Below are 17,948 nucleotides of genomic sequence, written 5' to 3'. Positions count from 1 at the left end.
CTCTCAGTAAAATGAAACTAACTTTTTGAACTTTAGATACTTTGTTGCTATACGTATATTTCTGCGAAGTTCATAATCTATCTTTAAATTCGTCTCCAGAAATATTGCACTGACATTACAAATAATGTTGTAAGTACATTACCATGTTTGTAGCAGACACAGTGAGATTGTAGCTTGGCCTAGTCTCGTAGTCCAGGGGGTGTTGGGTTGAGACAACTCCTGTAGTAGGGTTGATGGTGAAGTGCCTATCGGAGTTGCCATCCTCTATATCATACGTGAGGGAGAGAGCGCTGCGAGCTCGGGCTTGCCAGACTATCCAACCCAAGGCTACACTCTCCTCTACCTCAGCCACGGCACGGATCTCCTCAAACCTACATCAAGTTAAATATTAGCGCTGTACAAAGTACTATAGAAGAACAGAAGATGTTGGACGGTGACAATTCCTGTTGTGAAGTTCATGATGATGATTCAGTGGAGTTGCCATCCTCTATATCATACGTGAGGGAGAGAGCGCTGCGAGCTCGGGCTTGCCAGACTATCCAACCCACGGCTACACTCTCCTCCACCTCAGCCACGGCACGGATCTCCTCAAACCTACATCAAGTTAAATATTAGCGCTGTACAAAGTATTATAGAAGAACAGAAGATGTTGGACGGTGACAATTCCTGTTGTGAAGTTCATGATGATGATTCAGTGGAGTTGTCATCCTCTATATCATACGTGAGGGAGAGAGCGCTGCGAGCTCGGGCTTGCCAGACTATCCAACCCACGGCTACACTCTCCTCCACCTCAGCCACGGCACGGATCTCCTCAAACCTACATCAAGTTAAATATTAGCGCTGTACAAAGTACTATAGAAGAACAGAAGATGTTGGACGGTGACAATTCCTGTTGTGAAGTTCATGATGATGATTCAGTGGAGTCTATATCATCGTGAGGGAGAGAGCGCTGCGAGCTCGGGCTTGCCAGACTATCCAACCCACGGCTACACTCTCCTCTACCTCAGCCACGGTACGGATCTCCTCAAACCTACATCAAGTTAAATATTAGCGCTGTACAAAGTATTATAGAAGAACAGAAGATGTTGGACGGTGACAATTCCTGTTGTGAAGTTCATGATGATGATTCAGTGGAGTTGTCAACCTCTTTATCATACGTGAGGGAGAGAGCGCTGCGAGCTCGGGCTTGCCAGACTATCCAACCCAGGGCTACACTCTCCTCCACCTCAGCCACGGTACGGAGCTCCTCAAACCTACATCAAGTTAAATATTAGCGATGTATAAAGTACTGTAGGAGAACAGAAGATGTTGGACGGTGACAATTCCTGTTGTGAAGTTCATGATGATGATTCAGTGGAGTTGTCATCCTCTATATCATACGTGAGGGAGAGAGCGCTGCGAGCTCGGCTTTGCCAGACTATCCAACCCACGGCTACACTCTCCTCCACCTCATCCACGGTACGGATCTCCTCAAACCTACATCAAGTTAAATATTAGCACTGTACAAAGTATTGTAGAAGAACAGAAGATGTTGGACGGTGACAATTCCTGTTGTGAAGTTCATGATGATGATGATTCAGTGGAGTTGTCATCCTCTATATCATACGTGAGGGAGAGAGCGCTGCGAGCTCGGCTTTGCCAGACTATCCAACCCAGGGCTACACTCTCCTCCACTTCATCCACGACACGGATCTCCTCAAACCTACATCAAGTTAAATATTAGCAATGTACAAACTACTATAGGAGAACAGAAGATGTTGGACTGTGACAATTCCTATAGTGAAGCTCATGATGATGGTTGAATTGAGTTGCCATCCTCTACAACACACGAAAGAGAGAGGATGCAGGAGTCAACCAATTATTTCCCAACACCTGCATCAGTAAGCACAATAAAAGAAAGGCAAGACCTTAATACCGAGGTTCATGCTGGTTACCATGTATTTGGAACTTTATGAATGCTTCCGAAGAACAAATAGTGGCTGTCTTTATGGTGTATGTAACACTATGATGATATGAGGCTGTAGCACAATTAGTAAAAACTTTAAAACGTAACAGTTAGATTTTAATCCCTTGAAATGTGAAATCGAAGATAACTGTAAAGAAAATTAGCAAAAAATAAACAAAATGTAACCAAAATTTAACGCATTTGTATAAAAAACACATGGAAGAAATCGCACACGCCTTTATTAATTCTGGTTCGATTGTGAACTTGGATTTAGTAAGGCTAGTTTAATCTTGAAACAGGTCAAATATAGCGTTCCTTTGAATTAAGTTGTAAGTGGGATGCCTTTGTTGAGTAATTGCTTGACGTGAACGTAATTAAATATCAAGAAACCAGTCATTCATGCTGCCCCTTTATTAGAAAAGTGTTATAACTCACACTGACACTATTCCTTTCTCATAGAATACTATTCAAAAGGTGACGCTTTGATGGTTGTATCGAAATTGTTAAGCTCTGAATGAGTATGTGCGTACGTTTCAAATTCTTAACAGTATCACAATAAAACTCAATTAATCCGTCTTCCTGTCCAAAGTACAACAATTAAAAATGGTTTATATTATATCTATAGTTAAAAGTTCTATAATTCATTGCAAATGCATAGCGCTTAGTGAAATCATAAAGGAAATCTCACCCTTTTCGGAAAACGATTTAAGACAGACCTTCAACGAAATCATTGTTAATGTTCTTTGTTTCGTGTTTATTTTTGTCAATAAATTGATTACGAAGAAACAGGATTTTCCAGAGGTTTGTCAGTTATAAAAAAAAACATTAATACTACTTTTCGAAATTTGAAATCGGATCTCTTCCAAAAGTAAAAACTAAACAAATATATAACTAAAATGTAGGTAAAAATAAACAATGCATATCAGAGCGTTGCGATATGTATTTTGTGTATCAAGTCCATGCAGATTAACTCTAAAACATGCACTAAATAACAATAAAAGTGAACTAATGAATGCAAGTCACAACAGGTCTGCACTCACTCACCGACTTAAGAGAACTGCCTCTGATTGGCACGCCTGATTCACCTGAAGAAGAGATCAGATTGCGGATTTCTAAACGGAGTGTTATTGATTTTTTTCACATCAAACGATACCAAATGTCGTGTTCAATACCATCAAAAATCATATTTCCTACTAAAGTAAAATTGTAAAATTATTCAGTAGACTTGTACATGTTCTTAATTAAAACCAACATTTTATGTACTTTGATTTATAAAACTCACATTTTAATGAATTTGTATAACGCTTAAACTAAAAAAGCTGGTCAAAAATCATTCAACTATCAACCACACTGAGATTAACGGAAAAACGTTTTCCTCATGTAGTTGTTTTACTAAACACCTTTAGTAGTACATTGTATACATGTAAAACAAACCTGGGAGGAGCATGGTCTGACTGCCTGACAGTGACGAAGACGGGCAGGGCACTAGCCAGCGGGGCGGAGCCCTGGTCTAAACAGCTTTGGTAGTACATTGTATACATGTAAACAAACCTGGGAGGAGCATGGTCTGACTGCCTGACAGTAACGAAGACGGGCAGGGCACTAGCCAGCGGGGCGGAGCCCTAGTACAAACGGCTTAGGTAGTAAATTGTATACATGTAAACAAACCTGGGAGGAGCATGGTCTGACTGTCTGGCAGTGACGAGGACGGGCAGGGTACTAGCCAGTGGGGCGGAGCCCTAGTACAAACGGCTTAGGTAGTAAATCACATGTAAACAAACCTGGGAGGAGCATGGTCTGACTGCCTGACAGTGACGAAGACGGGCAGGGTACTAGCCAGCGGGGCGGAGCCCTGGTCCACAGCCCTCACAATCAGGTTGAACTCCGCCGCCTCCTCGCAGTCCAGATCTCGAGCTACCGATATGTCCCCCATCACTGGGTCAATGGAGAAATAGTTTCCAACATTGCCTGTAAACACATATTTCTCATAAAATTTAAAAATAGTTTAATAGTATTTAAGTTGTTAAAACAGTAGTTTAATGAAACTATCATTTCCTTTATAATCTCCTTAGATAAAAGAGAGTTAAAAAAGTAAAAGGTTGAACCTACCTAATGCTAGTCGACCTCCATGACATTAATAACAGTGACGTTATTTATATATACTAACATACGGATAGTATAAGCTTATTTCATAAATTTGTAAACCCCGAAGAAAAGATTTTCAAAATTTTGTTATAAAGAAATTGATTTTTTTATTATAAAGAACGGGGCGCTATCGAATCAACCTGTCTTTCTTGGGAAATCCATTACACCAGACAATGCCCAGAGAACAGAACGTCGTGAATTACACAAAACATAACGTAGATCACAACTGCGATGCTGTACTTTCTTTAGTAAGTCTCTTAGAAAAAGAGTTATTACCGAATGATGGCAACAGTCATTTTCTTTCCAGCAATCTGTTTTTGTTGAATGTCGAGATCTGTTTCATTTCTTCAGCGAGTTGGGGATTTTACATCTTTGTTACTCAATGTCTTTACAGATGACTTAACATCTTTTGTTCCTTTAACCTTGCCAAAGGTTCCTGTAAGTGGTAAAATACTGAGAATCGAATTGACAACAGTTCAAATATGGCTACAAATTACAATTATTATGTAAACGTAGCAAATTTTAAGGTAGTATGAATACCTTATTCACAGGCAAAACTAGAGCATTTGATGATTGCTGAATTCGACAATTGGATAAATTTAGGCATAAAATAGAAGTGATTCATCAGTAGTATTTTCTTATTTACTACAAACTAAGTCCAAGTTCCAAAGTTAACGGCTGCTATTTCTGGCTGGGTTGTTCGTTTGAGGTTGGGTTTGCAGCATTAATTTTTGTTTACCTTTAATTGGATGTGCAGACCATCGTATTCTAGCATGTAAGATTTTCTTCTGACTCCTTGTGGGCCGTCACCCTGAAGAAGTGACGGTCACTGGATGTATGTGATTAATTAGATTTTCCTCGGGACTTTTTTCACCTTTTATGTACCACATACTCTAGAGAATCAATCTTTTAGTGTTGTTTACATTATGTAGGTTGTGTAGGTTTTAAATTTTATACAGATAGTTACATAAAAAAATAAATGTTCAATACATTTTTTAAGCAAAAGTGATAAATACTTTTACAAGTATTAACAAGCAAGAAATTCGCCTAAAAGAAAGCAGAGTACAAAAATTGCTTGTTGTGCAAATTTATACGCAATAAATAAGAAATAAAGTGAAAGAAATGTATGTAATTAGCTTTTTATTATTAAAAGTCACTAACATCCACATATACACTTTTAAAGTTAAATCTGTACAGGCTTTTGAGATGAGAACACTAGAAGTGTTAACCCTTTTTAAAATATTTATGTGTCATTAATCATTTAACACATAATATTGTAGTAAATGCCCATAAAAAATTAATGCCACACGGAAATTCAATTCCATTTATCAAACTTCCTGGAAAAAATAATATATAATAAACTAAATTCATTTTAACCATTCATTTTTTAAAATTATTTACTACACAAAATCTATTGCATTTATAAAGTATAATCTTCCCATTATAATATCGATCCGAAAAGCACCAATTTTAATATTTAATATACCATATCAATAGTAGAAACCATTAATAGAAACAAAACATTCTTCAGTCACACGCCGAGTAGTGAGTGAGTGACATTTATGTGTGTCAGTTAGCTAATCACAGGCAACGGTAGTCAAATACGAGTAATTATTGAATATTGCAAACGACTTATTTGCACAAGGCTGTGTAATTTAAATAACTTAAAAATCATCACACAATTGTATCAATCTATAACGGATGGCTAGTCAATTTATTATTTTAAACTCTTACCTTGTAGAGTGCTCATAATTAATTGATCTTCTTTATCCTGTGGCATCCTTTAGCCTGTTGTAGCTGGTGTGAGCACGTTTTACACAATTGAAGAAGTTGGAAATAAGAACTGACGCGTGGGCTGTGGATTGTATTTTCAAGGTTCGGTTAGGGATCGCTAAGCATTGGGGAAATGTGTTATTGTTCCTAGTGATAGATTAATTAAGTACTTTACTCGTTTTCTGGCAAGTAACGTAGTCAGAGTTGACAACGTAATGAATTATTCTGTTGAGTGACAGAAGGATCGCCAAAGACTAGTCAGCCAGGTGCGACGACACCAGTGCGGTTAGCCTACTCCTGCGCCCTTATAATCGTATTTAGGTCGAGACCGTGATTATAACCTGTAAGGATTAAGTTATGTTATGCTATAACTTAATCGTTATGCTGATATGCTGTTATGTTCTTGTTAAGTTTGTAAAAACCACAACATACAGGCATAACATAAACCATATATCGGACTCTTCGTCATTCCTGTTCTCTTTTCGTTGTTTTTACCTGTGACCTGGAATTATCCCACCCACTCTAAGGAGTGTCATATAAGGCAATTACAGTAATATTCTTGGGACGATTTTTCTTCACAGGCGAAATAACCCACGTATGGTGACAACGACATATTTAATGTCTATAAATAATTATTACTGCAGTACAGGCTACTACCTGACACTATAGCGTAGGTAACTGCAGCGTTGGCGCCGTGGTCTCTGTCAGTGGCGACCACAGTGACGACTCTGGAGCCCACAAAAGCGTTCTCCAGCACGACAGCCTGGACAACACCACCAGACCACTGCGGCGCGTGGTCATTGCTGTCTGTCACATGGACGATGACACGGGCAAAGTTGCGCTTCACTGGGGAGCTGGAGTCTGACACCACCACGGTCAGGATGTGCTCTGATATGCTTTCCCTGGAAGGAGTAAAATTACCTCAGTACTAACTAAATACACTGATAGAGTACGCGTTATCCTAAAATTCTCACAGTTGGTTATCCTCACCTGTCCAAAGGCTGGGCCACGGTGAGTAGTCCAGTCACGTGATCCAGGTCGAACAGCTCGAGACTGGTGACGCTGCGACTGTTGTGCACACTATAGATGAGCTGACTGGTGACGTCATTGTCTGTAGCGGTGACGTGCACCAATGAACGTGCCAGGCCTCACGCTCTCCTCCACCGTCACCACGTACTCTGCCTGAGAGAATTCCGGCCTGAACTCGTTACTATCGACAACCTCCACCAGCAACTGTTACCAACAAGTAAAATTACCATAAGATCCAGCAATATCAGAGGATTTTGTGTCAGTACCGATTGGAAACTAAGGATGCATGATTCTCCAAAACTTTTTCTCTCACAGCTATTTTTTGTAATATAGTGTATCTAAAATACTCTATATTAAAAATCAAACAAGATTTTTACTGTAACTAAAGCCTTTGGTGGAACAAAAGCCTTGTATACGGAAGTATTTTATGTGGAGAGTCATTATAATCTCTGTTACTGTAGTAAGAGGTATCCAGCATTTGTAAAGCGTTGAAACTGATCCTTGAATAGTTAAAATCGGACTGTTTTTAAAATCGGAAAAATTAGAACAATGATTAAGTTGAAGATATTTTCATACATAGACAGTTATACGATAAGTATTTAATCCCATAACCTTTAGAAAGGCAAATCACTACAAATATTCATGTTGGTGCCAAAACAGGCAGACAGGAAGAATGTTTAGATATAGTACTTCGTTATGAATTTCATCTGCAGTTATTAAAACAAGGAAATTGCATTGAACTCATGTGGTATTTTCTCTTTTTGAATTGATTCTTAATATAGAATTAATTTTAATTTAGGCTACTATTTATTGCCTGATAGATATTTTAGTACACATATATTCTATGAAATAACTAAGATGACTAGCACTATAAATTCCTGTCAAGGGATGTAATTGTATGAGTAAATGAAACTTTAATTTTTTGTATTGGTTTAATTTAGGATTAGTATATATGCATTATAGCGGACGTAGTACTGAAAGACTCGGAACTTCTTTGGTACAATAAAATAATATTGTACAATAAAAACGTTTGATTTGGTACAGTCAAAATTTAATTATTTCTGACAGAACAAAATAAATCCTTGATTAGTTACTACAACTTCCCTTGACAACAAAAGCACAAAGAGAGATAATAAGAACTTCTTGACAGAGGTTTAGTAAATCACCAACACGATTCCCTTAATTTCAAAATCCTTCACCACTAATTTCAAGAAGGAGAAGTCGACAATATTTCTACAATACTGATGCAGACCGATCCAAAACCATCTGCACAGAAGCAACCTCCGGACGAGATGTAGGAATTCATTAGTTCCAAAAATCATGATCACCTATATGATTTGTCTAGTGACTACAAAAAGAACTTTCAAATTCACAAAGAGAGATCCATTGGTGGTACAAACTTTCATAATTAGATTTGCAGACATAGACTATGATAAATATATTGTAAATTGAGTAAATTATATCTTCAAGAACAATTGGAAAAGTATCAACGTCTAACGTAAAAACCCAATAAAAAGTAAGAGACGAAATTGATTTTATTTTTTAAAAAATTGATATACAAGTACTTAAGGAGACCTCTTCAGTATCACAGACGTAAGGACTATTCCCGTAGTTCCTTTTAGGACTATGACAAGATAGGAAAACATTACACAGTATGTATTTCAGTTATAAGAACAAGTAAATTGCATAGGAATTATGTGAAATTTTCTCTTTTCAAATTTATTGTTGATATAGAATTAATCTTAAATCAGGCTAATATTTAATGCCTAATAGGTATTTTAGTAGACGTATATTATAGTATGAAAAAATTTAAATTACTAGAGCTATAAACTTGTATCGAGTATGTAAGTGTATGAATAAATAAAACTTTTTCAATTAAAAACTTTGAAAATTTTTGGTATTGGTTTTATCCAAGGTTAGTAAATATTCATTATAGCGGACTTAATAATGAAAGCCTCAACAATTATTTGGAAATATTGTATAATAAAGACGTTTGAACTTGTTACGTTACAATTGAATTATGAATTAGAGAACTAAATTAATCCTAGATTAGTTATTATCCTTTCCATTTAAAACAAAAGTACAAAGAGAGAAAGTTAAAACTCCTCGACAGGGGTTTAGTACACCACCACCAACACCATCTTTAAATTTGGAGAGCCTTCGCTACCAATTTTTAGAAAGAAGAATTCTACGATATGTCTACACCTGCAGACCGATCCAAAACCATCCAATTGGAAACGAAATGCATGCAACAAACTACTGACGAGATGTAGGAATTCACTAGCTCAAAAACTGATGATGACTTAAATGATTTGTCTATTGATTCCAAATAGAACAGTCAAAATCACAAAGAGATATAATTAGAACTCCTCAACCGATTTTTAGCACACCTCCACCTAGACCACTCCTTAATTTCAAGGTCTTCGCTACGAATTTTCAAGGTCACGAGCAGCAAGTGGACGATAATTCTATAGCTACAGTATTTATCAAACAAGAAACAAGCTCTTGACGACATGATAGAATTCACTAGCTCAAAAAATGATGTTGACCTGTATGATTTGTGTACTGACTCCAAAAAAGAACAGTCAAAATCACAAAAATACATAATTAGAACTCCTCGGCCTTTTTTCAGCTCCACCACCTACACCACACCTTCATTTCAAAGGTCTTTGCACCCAGTTTTCAAGATGAAGAAGTTACCGATAAATCTACAGCTCAAATTAGAAACAAACTTAAGACGACATGTTAGAATTCAGTAGCTCAAAAAATGATGATGACCTGAATGATTTGTCTACTGACTCCAAAAAAGAACAGTTAAAATCAAAAAGATACATAATTAGAACTCTTCGGCCAATTTTTAGCACACCACCACCTACTCCACTTCTTCATTTCAAAGGTCTTTGCACCCAATTTTCAAGATGAAGAAGTTACCGATAACTCTACAGCTCAAATTAGAAACAAACTCAAGACGACATGTTAGAATTCAGTAGCTTTCATAATTAGATTTGGGGACAATAGACTATAAATCAGAGTAAATTATAACTTCCAGTACAATCCGGAATATAAATTAGTATCAAGGTATGTAAGTGTATGAGTAAATGCTACTTTAATTATTTGCATTGGTTGTATTTGTGGTTTGTATACATTCATTATAGCGCACTTAATACTGAAAGGCTAGGAACTTGTTTAGAAATATTGTAAAATGAACACGTTTGAATCTGTACAGTAAAATTGTATTATTTCTGAGAGAACTAAACCAATCCTAGATTAGTTACTACACTTGCCCTTTAAAACAAAAGCACTAAAAGAGACAATAAAAACTCGACAAAGGTTTAGCACAAAAACACCAACACAATCCTTTAATTTCAAAGGCCTTTGCCACCAATTTCAAGATGAAGAAGTCGATGATAATTCTACACCTGCAGACCAATCCCAATACAAACAAGGAAAATAAAGCACCTGACGAGATAATAGAATTCACTAGTTCAAAAAATGATGATGACGTATGATGTGTCTACTGACTCCAGATAGAACAGTCAAGCACCATCGGTGGTACAAACTTTCATAATATAAAAGTTTTATTTGAGGATAATAGACTATTATAAATCAGAGTAAATTATATCTTCGAGAACAAAAGGAAAGTATCAACGCAAAACTTAAGTCTAACAAATCGTAAGGGACCAAATGTATTTCTTTTGTGAACATAATTTTTATACACAGTAATTTATACATGGCATAGACTTAATTCAATGTTTTATATATAATTTTTCACTCTTTTGTAATGCATCTACGTATTTTACTTAGACCTATGAATTGCAGGTGTACCGTATCCTATGAGCAGGATTATCTTAATAGGCTTTTCAGTGTCACAGACATAAGGACTATGTCCTTAAGTCATTAAAGAAATATTGCAGAATATAAAAAAATAGAATACTATCGGTTTTAGTTATTGTAACAAGTACATTTCATTAAAATTAATTGTGACTTTTTTAAAACTTTTTGCTGAGTTAGATTTATTTTCAATACGAGCAATTTGCCTGAGTTATGTAAATACCCATATTTTTACGAAATTATTAAGTTTTTACTCACAATATAAATTTGAATTATGGTATGTTAAGTTATGGTAACATAAATCTTTATGTTTCTTTTAATTGGTTTAGTGTAAAGTTTATAAATATTTATTATATCAGACTTATACGGAAGGAATCGGAACTTAAATGAAAATATATTATATAGAAAACGTTTTAAATTGGTTCAGTAAATATTTGAATAATTTTGAGAGATCTCAACGAATTTCTGATTTGCCTTATTTGAATTAATCCTCGGTCTAATATTGCAAATTGAAAGGTAACATAAAAAGCAATGTAAAAATTGAATTACATATCCCTAGATGCAGTTACAGCTGCATAGTATAATTGATGCCAAAATTGATATAATATTGATGCCACCAAACTTATAATTATCGATACACAATTCCCGCAATGTTTTACAATCTAATGTTAGAAAAACACTTTTGATTATCATAACTGACTGTCACGTTTATAATTTCCCAGAAGTTCATTTATTGCTATAATTATGATTAAACAATGCAAGTGACTTATTAGAGCATCGTATGTTTTAAATTGTTACGTATGTTTTAGTTCACTAATTGAAGAGCAGTTTAAACTATAATTCTGTCGTTATTCGTTCTTCCAGTATAATTTTAGGGATCAAAATATTTTACGGACTACAATGGTTTATATTAGCTAACAGTAAACCATAGGTGAGCATTTCTAAGATGTTTTATCAAATCATGCGAACTTATATGAAAATATTTTGTGTTCAGGACGTTTGAATTGGTACAATAAATATTATAACATTTTAAGAGATCCCAGCGAATGGTGTTGCATAATAGTTATTTTAATACTTATACATTATTGTATGAATATATTAAGTTTACTAGCACTATATAACATTATTGAAGTAAGTATCTCTACGAGGATATTAAACTTCTGTGTTTTTATATTGATGATGATGACTCGTTAGTTGGTTTAGTTTTAGAATATACGTAGTCATATCTCATTTTTATCATAGCGGAAATGCATTCGTGTGAATATTATTAGTTTCTCAGTATAATATAGAGTGTTGGCACAATTTTAATTGTATTCATATTATGAATTAGACCCACTTTGATATATATTCTTTTAATACTTCACTATTACATTTTATTTCCATTTTTTGATACAGGATTTTTAAATATAAATGCTACGCAAATAAATATTAATATCACTAACATGTTACTCAAGAATCAAATATTTATATACCACAATGTAGTAATTATTACGCCATCTGCCTCTGTGCTTGTGTATAAAAGTTACCTAATCCGCCAACCGCTTTCCGAAGCGTTAGTGGAGCGTAATCGTCCAGTTTCAGGTGCGGTAATGTCAGTGGTTAACAGATATGTCTATAACAGAATAATCCCATCAACGTTGTATCGACAGGTGGTTGTTATGACGTTGTAACAATTCGTCTAGAACTCTACGAGCACGTATGTGAGTCTACAGTGCGATGACTATTGGATACGCTACTTTGTAAAGATGTGACATTTCACAATCAAGTTGACGGACAATGGTACAGCCCGAATTATTTAGCAAGAAACGTTTGGCGGGGAGACGACACAGCCCCCTCTCCCACAAATACCCTATCCCTCCCACGACTCAAGCAAGTACAGCTCGCTCCCACATCCACAAGCCACTGACAATACAATCGTCTCAGGTCGTGACAGCATTACTTCTGGTCTGAACTGTTCCAAGTGTTTCCGTATGCACTGGAAAGGGAAGGGTAGCTCGTGCGCATGCGCTGGACGCACTGAGCCAGATGGTTCGGTCTGTACACATGGTGGTAGTTTTTAGCCATGCAACAGTTTATCTAGATACCTACGTATGTGTATACGGTGCGATGACTATCAGACAGGCTGATTGTGAGATTGTACAGATTCTGCGTCTCACAGTCCAGTTGACGGGCTAGTTGTACACTTCCTGAGTCGACTCCGATGATGAACTCTTCTCTGGGGTCTCCGGCTGAACGAAAACAAAAAACATATTTTTAACAAATAAGTTTCCAAACAAGAGAGATGAAAGTTTACACCTTTAAATAAATTTTATATTGAAGTATAAAGTACAAAATATCTTTCAAAAGTTTACCTTTTTAAACGAAAATAGTTTTGTTACAATCTACTTGTATATAAAATTATTTATATAACTCGCCCTAAATATATTACAATGTTATCTTTCTTATTTGTTTTTTCCTTTTACAGCAATACACTGACATATACATAAAGAATGAATGAGTTTATTAGTTCTACTCAAAAAGGCGACAGTTTATATGCCAAAAAGACATGTTAATGGAGTGAGAAACAAAAATATGAGTGATTGAATATAAAGTCATGCTAGAATGGAATTGTTTTTTCTGTTAAAAACGGCACAAGCCTAACAGAAGTCGGATTCTTTAACAATTTTTAGTTATTTATTTGAATCTTTTATCTTAGTATATTTTATTATTTGTTATAAAATAATAATTAATACACGATATTACTGCGTTATTGATAAGAAAAAATATTTGTTTCCTAGGAGGTAAAGCTTTACATCACAATTATTAACTCAACAAAACAAAATTTATACGTTGAGGCATAAGAAGATAATAAATAATGCAGCATCAAACATTACAAAAAACCAACTCTGAGGTACATTGTATACACAGATGAAGAGTTTGAGAAGCTAAAAGAACTCAAAATATTTCTAGACTATGTTTTACAAAACACGTTATAGTAAAAAGTATTTGTATTAGCGCGTGATAGAAAACGAAGCCTGAGAAAATATTGGATTTTTTTGTCTAGGGAACATAGAGATAAAAATTTGTTTTTATTCTGACTCTGTTACACCTTCAAATAGGAAATATAGCAACAGTTTTGGTAATTGTGAGTTATATCATTTGTAATTCAATACCACTCATAATATAAGATCTTCAAGCTACTTTATAAGTCACTGGTATTAAGTACAACTTCAAATTTGTAATGAAGGTAAATTACGTTCCGTCTTTTAATTTATAGTGAACTTGGAAAAGTTTAACTTCAAAGAAATTAACGTGAGTTTTTTTTACTCGTAATAATCGTTTATATGTATGTGAGTGTGTGTGTGTTATATATCATATATTTATACTAGCTTCACTAAAGCCTCACCACTAAAATTGAACATTTGTTATCACAAGAGATTTGTTGTTTTTAATAGTTTTGAATAAAATAGGCACCCCTAGCCATACATTCACACTTGGGGGGGGGGGGGGTGGGGGGGGGAAACTGGTATTTTCTATTTTGATGCTCAAGAAATATGGCTATTTCCTCAACTGGGAGAAGATGAACTACAAAACGTCATTAACAGCAGGATGGTGCAAAAGCGTCGTAGGTTATAACGCAGGATGCGATTGGTTGAAAATTCACTGTAAGCTGCTTTTCCATACTCTTTCTCTCTCTCTAAAAATACAAAATACAGCTATTTTGAAACCATAATAATAACTGTATATTATCTAAGTACAAAAAATGTAAGATTATTTTTAAAAGATGAAAGATTACGTCCAGAGAGTAGCTTTAACAAAAAATTTAATATTTATTAACCCTTTAAGTGCTAAACATAGTAAAAATTTTAAAATTAATGAAATAATTTAAATCGCTTATTAGTATTTAAACTAACAAAGAATATCAAATTAAAAACAATATTAACTGTAATATAAACGACGTTATCTATCAGTCGAGCTGCACAAATTGTATAAAAGATTACTTTAATAAAATCATTAATTCCCTTACAATAAGGATGACTAACCATCGTTTTGCCATCTGTCATCAACATTCTGAAAGGCCCTCTTATAAGGACAGAGTGGCCTCCTTCTCGCCGATATCACTTCCTTTTGTGAGGCAGAATCAAGAACCGATCTTCATGATGGCATATAATTTTAAACAATCAATCGAATAAAGTCTGTTATTACTAACAATGTGTTTTTAGGTCCTCGATAGGAAGAATTGTTAGGGAATGGGTTAAATGATGCAGATTTAATACTTATTTACGTATCTAGCCGATGGAGAACACACATCCAGCTAATCAAGAAACGAAGATATTTAATGATAAAACAAGTCAAAGATCAGAGGCTAATGTCCTGGTAGGCTGACGTCAGAGAGGAGGGGAGCACTGATTGGCAGAACAACGGGGGTGTGGGGTGAGGAATGAACCCTGTCCAAGCCTACAACAGGGCGATACGTAGCTTTTAGTACAGTGCACTGAGTAGCGTTAATTATAATTCAGGTTAACCGTTGTAAAATTAAATTACTCCACAAAATCTGTATTCTACTAGTCTATATTGTGTTTTACAGCTTGTTATTTTATTAATTCAGCATAATGTACGATACAACTTTAGATATCAAATAAAGGAAATGCTTCAGGTATGTAACGTTTAAAGGTGGTGAGCTTGAAAACAATATATTAAAATTATAAGTCAGCCATTAAAGAATTAGATTGTAATATTACTTATTATTAGAGCAGTCGATACTCCATCTACGATCACATCTTAATTTACCCAAAACTTTTTCTTTTCACTAGGTTTCTACTCGAACATCTGAGAGGGGAATTGAATTGAAAGCAACTGCTTATCCAACATTTGAGCCTCCTTTAGAGAAATCATTGCGATTTGTTATTCTAGCTCATAGCATACATTTGGTAGGAAGTGTTGATTCAGTGTGAAAGTTGAGTTCAACTCCAATTCTATATCGGTCTTCCTGGATCCTCAGAAGTACTTGCACTCCACATTCTAGGAGTCAAGTTAGTCAGTGGCAGCGTCAGTTCTCAGAGACTGGACCAAGCAGAAAGTGAAATATAGCTGAACTCAACATTCGCAAAATTGGTTATTGTTACTGTTCATAGCAAGTGGCGACAATCACCTTGCTGATAATCCTCTTAGATCAAATGTTCTAAATGGATCACATTTATTGTGATAAAACATACTGCAAGATATAAAAAAACAAACTAGAGTACAATTAGAAATTTTACAAATATTTAGAATCAATTACATGGATTCATTAGGGACAGTCGACACCTATTGCTAAAATATTTATTGATCAAAGAATGGTAATAGAAACCTTAATCACTCCGAGATAGATATGCTTTTCAACTAATTCGCATAGAATAACTCCTTACCACCATAGCTTAAGATGATCAAAGAATGGTAATAGAATCCTTAAGCACTCCGAGATAGATATGCTTTTCAACTAATTCGCATTGAATAAATCCTTACCACCATAGCTTAAGATGATTAAAGAATGGTAATAGAATCCTTAAGCACTCCGAGATAGATATGCTTTTCAACTAATTCGCATTGAATACCTTCCTTACCACCATAGCTTATGTTAGGTATAGATTACTCCGTTGCTCCTCCCTGCTTTAGGATAGTGTCGTGTCTAAAACATCGTAGTGAAGTGAATTGTACACATCATGAGTCAATGAGAATACTTCATCACATACATGACACTATCTTTGGTAGTCTGTGTATCTCTGATATCTAAATGATGCAAAGGGACGTAAGAGAGATGCAAAGACATGTTTTGTGAGTCTTAGAATTTCTTCACCACCTACTTTTTTTTACACTTCACCAGGACGTGGACTTGGGATTCCAGAAGTTAAATTAGTGACCCTGTCAGATTTCGGACGCTATACTAAGCGAAAAAATCGAGCTAAACTCGTCAATCAAATTAAATTAATCCTTCTTACTATACCACATGTTAGCTATTATTAACTTTACTTGCTATTATTAGGAACTCAATCTTCATTAATTCACCAAAGTGAACTTACCAATTTAATTTCCCTTCGAGTTTTCACCATAAATTAAACCCGTACTAAACATCACACACTGGTGATTCACATTTTGTAGACAGTTGAGTAAGATTGTCGTTAATTTACGTTAGCTCATTTCATATATCTTTTACACAAGGTTCGTTTTGGAACTTAGAAGAAAAGGGAAGAGTAGGGCTAATACAGCATGGTAAAGTATAGCCAGAGTATCTGACAACATTGTGCGCAAAAGGTCTAAGTGTTTTCATCGTAAAGGTTCTCTCGTCTAATGGAAGTGTCTCACGCTCTTTCTGTCTCAACCACCGGTCTTGATACTGTATCGGTATCAGCATTTGACAACATTGTGTGCAAAAGGTCTAAGTGTTTCATTGTAAGGGTTCTCTCGTCTAATGGAAGTGTCTCACACTCTTTCTGTCTCAACCACCGGTCTTGATACTGTATCGGTATCAGTATCTGACAACATTGTGTGTAAAAGGTCTGTGTTTCATTGTAATTGTTCTCTCGTCTAATGGAAGTGTCTCACGCTCTTTCTGTCTCAACCACCGGTCTTGATGCTGTATCGGTATCAGCATCAAGTGTATATGTAATTATATCCCTTTACTAAATTATATTATATTAATATTATTTAAATATTCATAACAATAATAATACAGTAATTTTCTGTCGAGTGACTACCAGTATGGTGATAATTGTTTTAGCACCTCCATAAACATAACTATTGATTTAGACTCTTGCGAACATTTACTTGCACTGGAAACCCCACAAAATAAGTCCAGACATTATTAATATAAAATATATGATTTATATATATATATATATATATATATATATATATTATATCAGCAATGTTTAAGACGTTTTTGGGTACAAATCATATAAATGCTAAAAAGTCTTAATTTGGGTACAGGGTGGTATGTTCTGTGCCTCAGAATCCGACATGGAGTAACTTGCCACGGCACTCCAGAACCTGTTATGAAGTGGCTTGTTAATGTCATCGAAGCTCGAGATTAAATGAATTGTCACAGCACTCACAGAACAACATTGAGTGAAATTTTACGGCGCTCAGAGTCCGACATTGAGTAGAGTGTGAGAGTCTTTCATTTAGTAGAATATTACCTCACTCACAATCCAACGTTGCGTGGGATGTTCCGATACTCAGGGCCCTCCACTGTAACGTTGAGTGGCAT

General features: G+C 35.3%; 2 protein-coding genes across 2 annotated transcripts in view; both read right to left on the bottom strand.

Annotated features, from left to right (window-relative positions):
- The window catches only part of LOC124358516 (fat-like cadherin-related tumor suppressor homolog), a 21,025-nt gene extending 20,343 nt beyond the window's left edge, over positions 1-682 (bottom strand). The window contains exons 1-3 of the mRNA XM_046810811.1: positions 642-682; positions 499-594; positions 143-371 (exon numbers count right to left, since the gene is read on the bottom strand). Of these exons, the coding sequence (XP_046666767.1) occupies positions 143-371; positions 499-594; positions 642-682 (366 nt within the window). The remainder of the gene's footprint in view (positions 1-142; positions 372-498; positions 595-641) is intronic.
- LOC124358515 (fat-like cadherin-related tumor suppressor homolog) lies at positions 679-17,948 on the bottom strand. The gene is made up of 7 exons (XM_046810810.1): positions 17,887-17,948; positions 17,667-17,761; positions 12,808-12,951; positions 6,854-7,010; positions 6,521-6,765; positions 3,727-3,913; positions 679-817 (listed from the first exon to the last, which is right to left on the bottom strand). The coding sequence occupies exons 1-7, from the start codon at positions 17,946-17,948 to the stop codon at positions 679-681; spliced, it is 1,029 nt and encodes a 342-aa protein (XP_046666766.1).

This window comes from Homalodisca vitripennis, chromosome 3 (genome assembly GCF_021130785.1).
Source record: "Homalodisca vitripennis isolate AUS2020 chromosome 3, UT_GWSS_2.1, whole genome shotgun sequence".
Classification (NCBI taxonomy): domain Eukaryota; kingdom Metazoa; phylum Arthropoda; class Insecta; order Hemiptera; family Cicadellidae; genus Homalodisca; species Homalodisca vitripennis.
This window is presented reverse-complemented; position numbering and strand designations above follow the sequence as displayed.

What these genes read in the sequence shown, in the direction of transcription:
- LOC124358515 (XM_046810810.1), bottom strand. Translation starts at nt 17,948, where the DNA reads ATGCCACTCAACGTTACAGTGGAGGGCCCTGAGTATCGGAACATCCCA. An exon ending in CACCGTATACACATACGTAG is followed by an intron (nt 7,011 to 12,807) that starts GTATCTAGATAA and finishes GGAGAGCGTGAG; the next exon opens with GCCTGGCACGTTCATTGGTG. An exon ending in TCAGACCATGCTCCTCCCAG is followed by an intron (nt 818 to 3,726) that starts GTTTGTTTACAT and finishes AACTTGATGTAG; the next exon opens with GTTTGAGGAGATCCGTGCCG.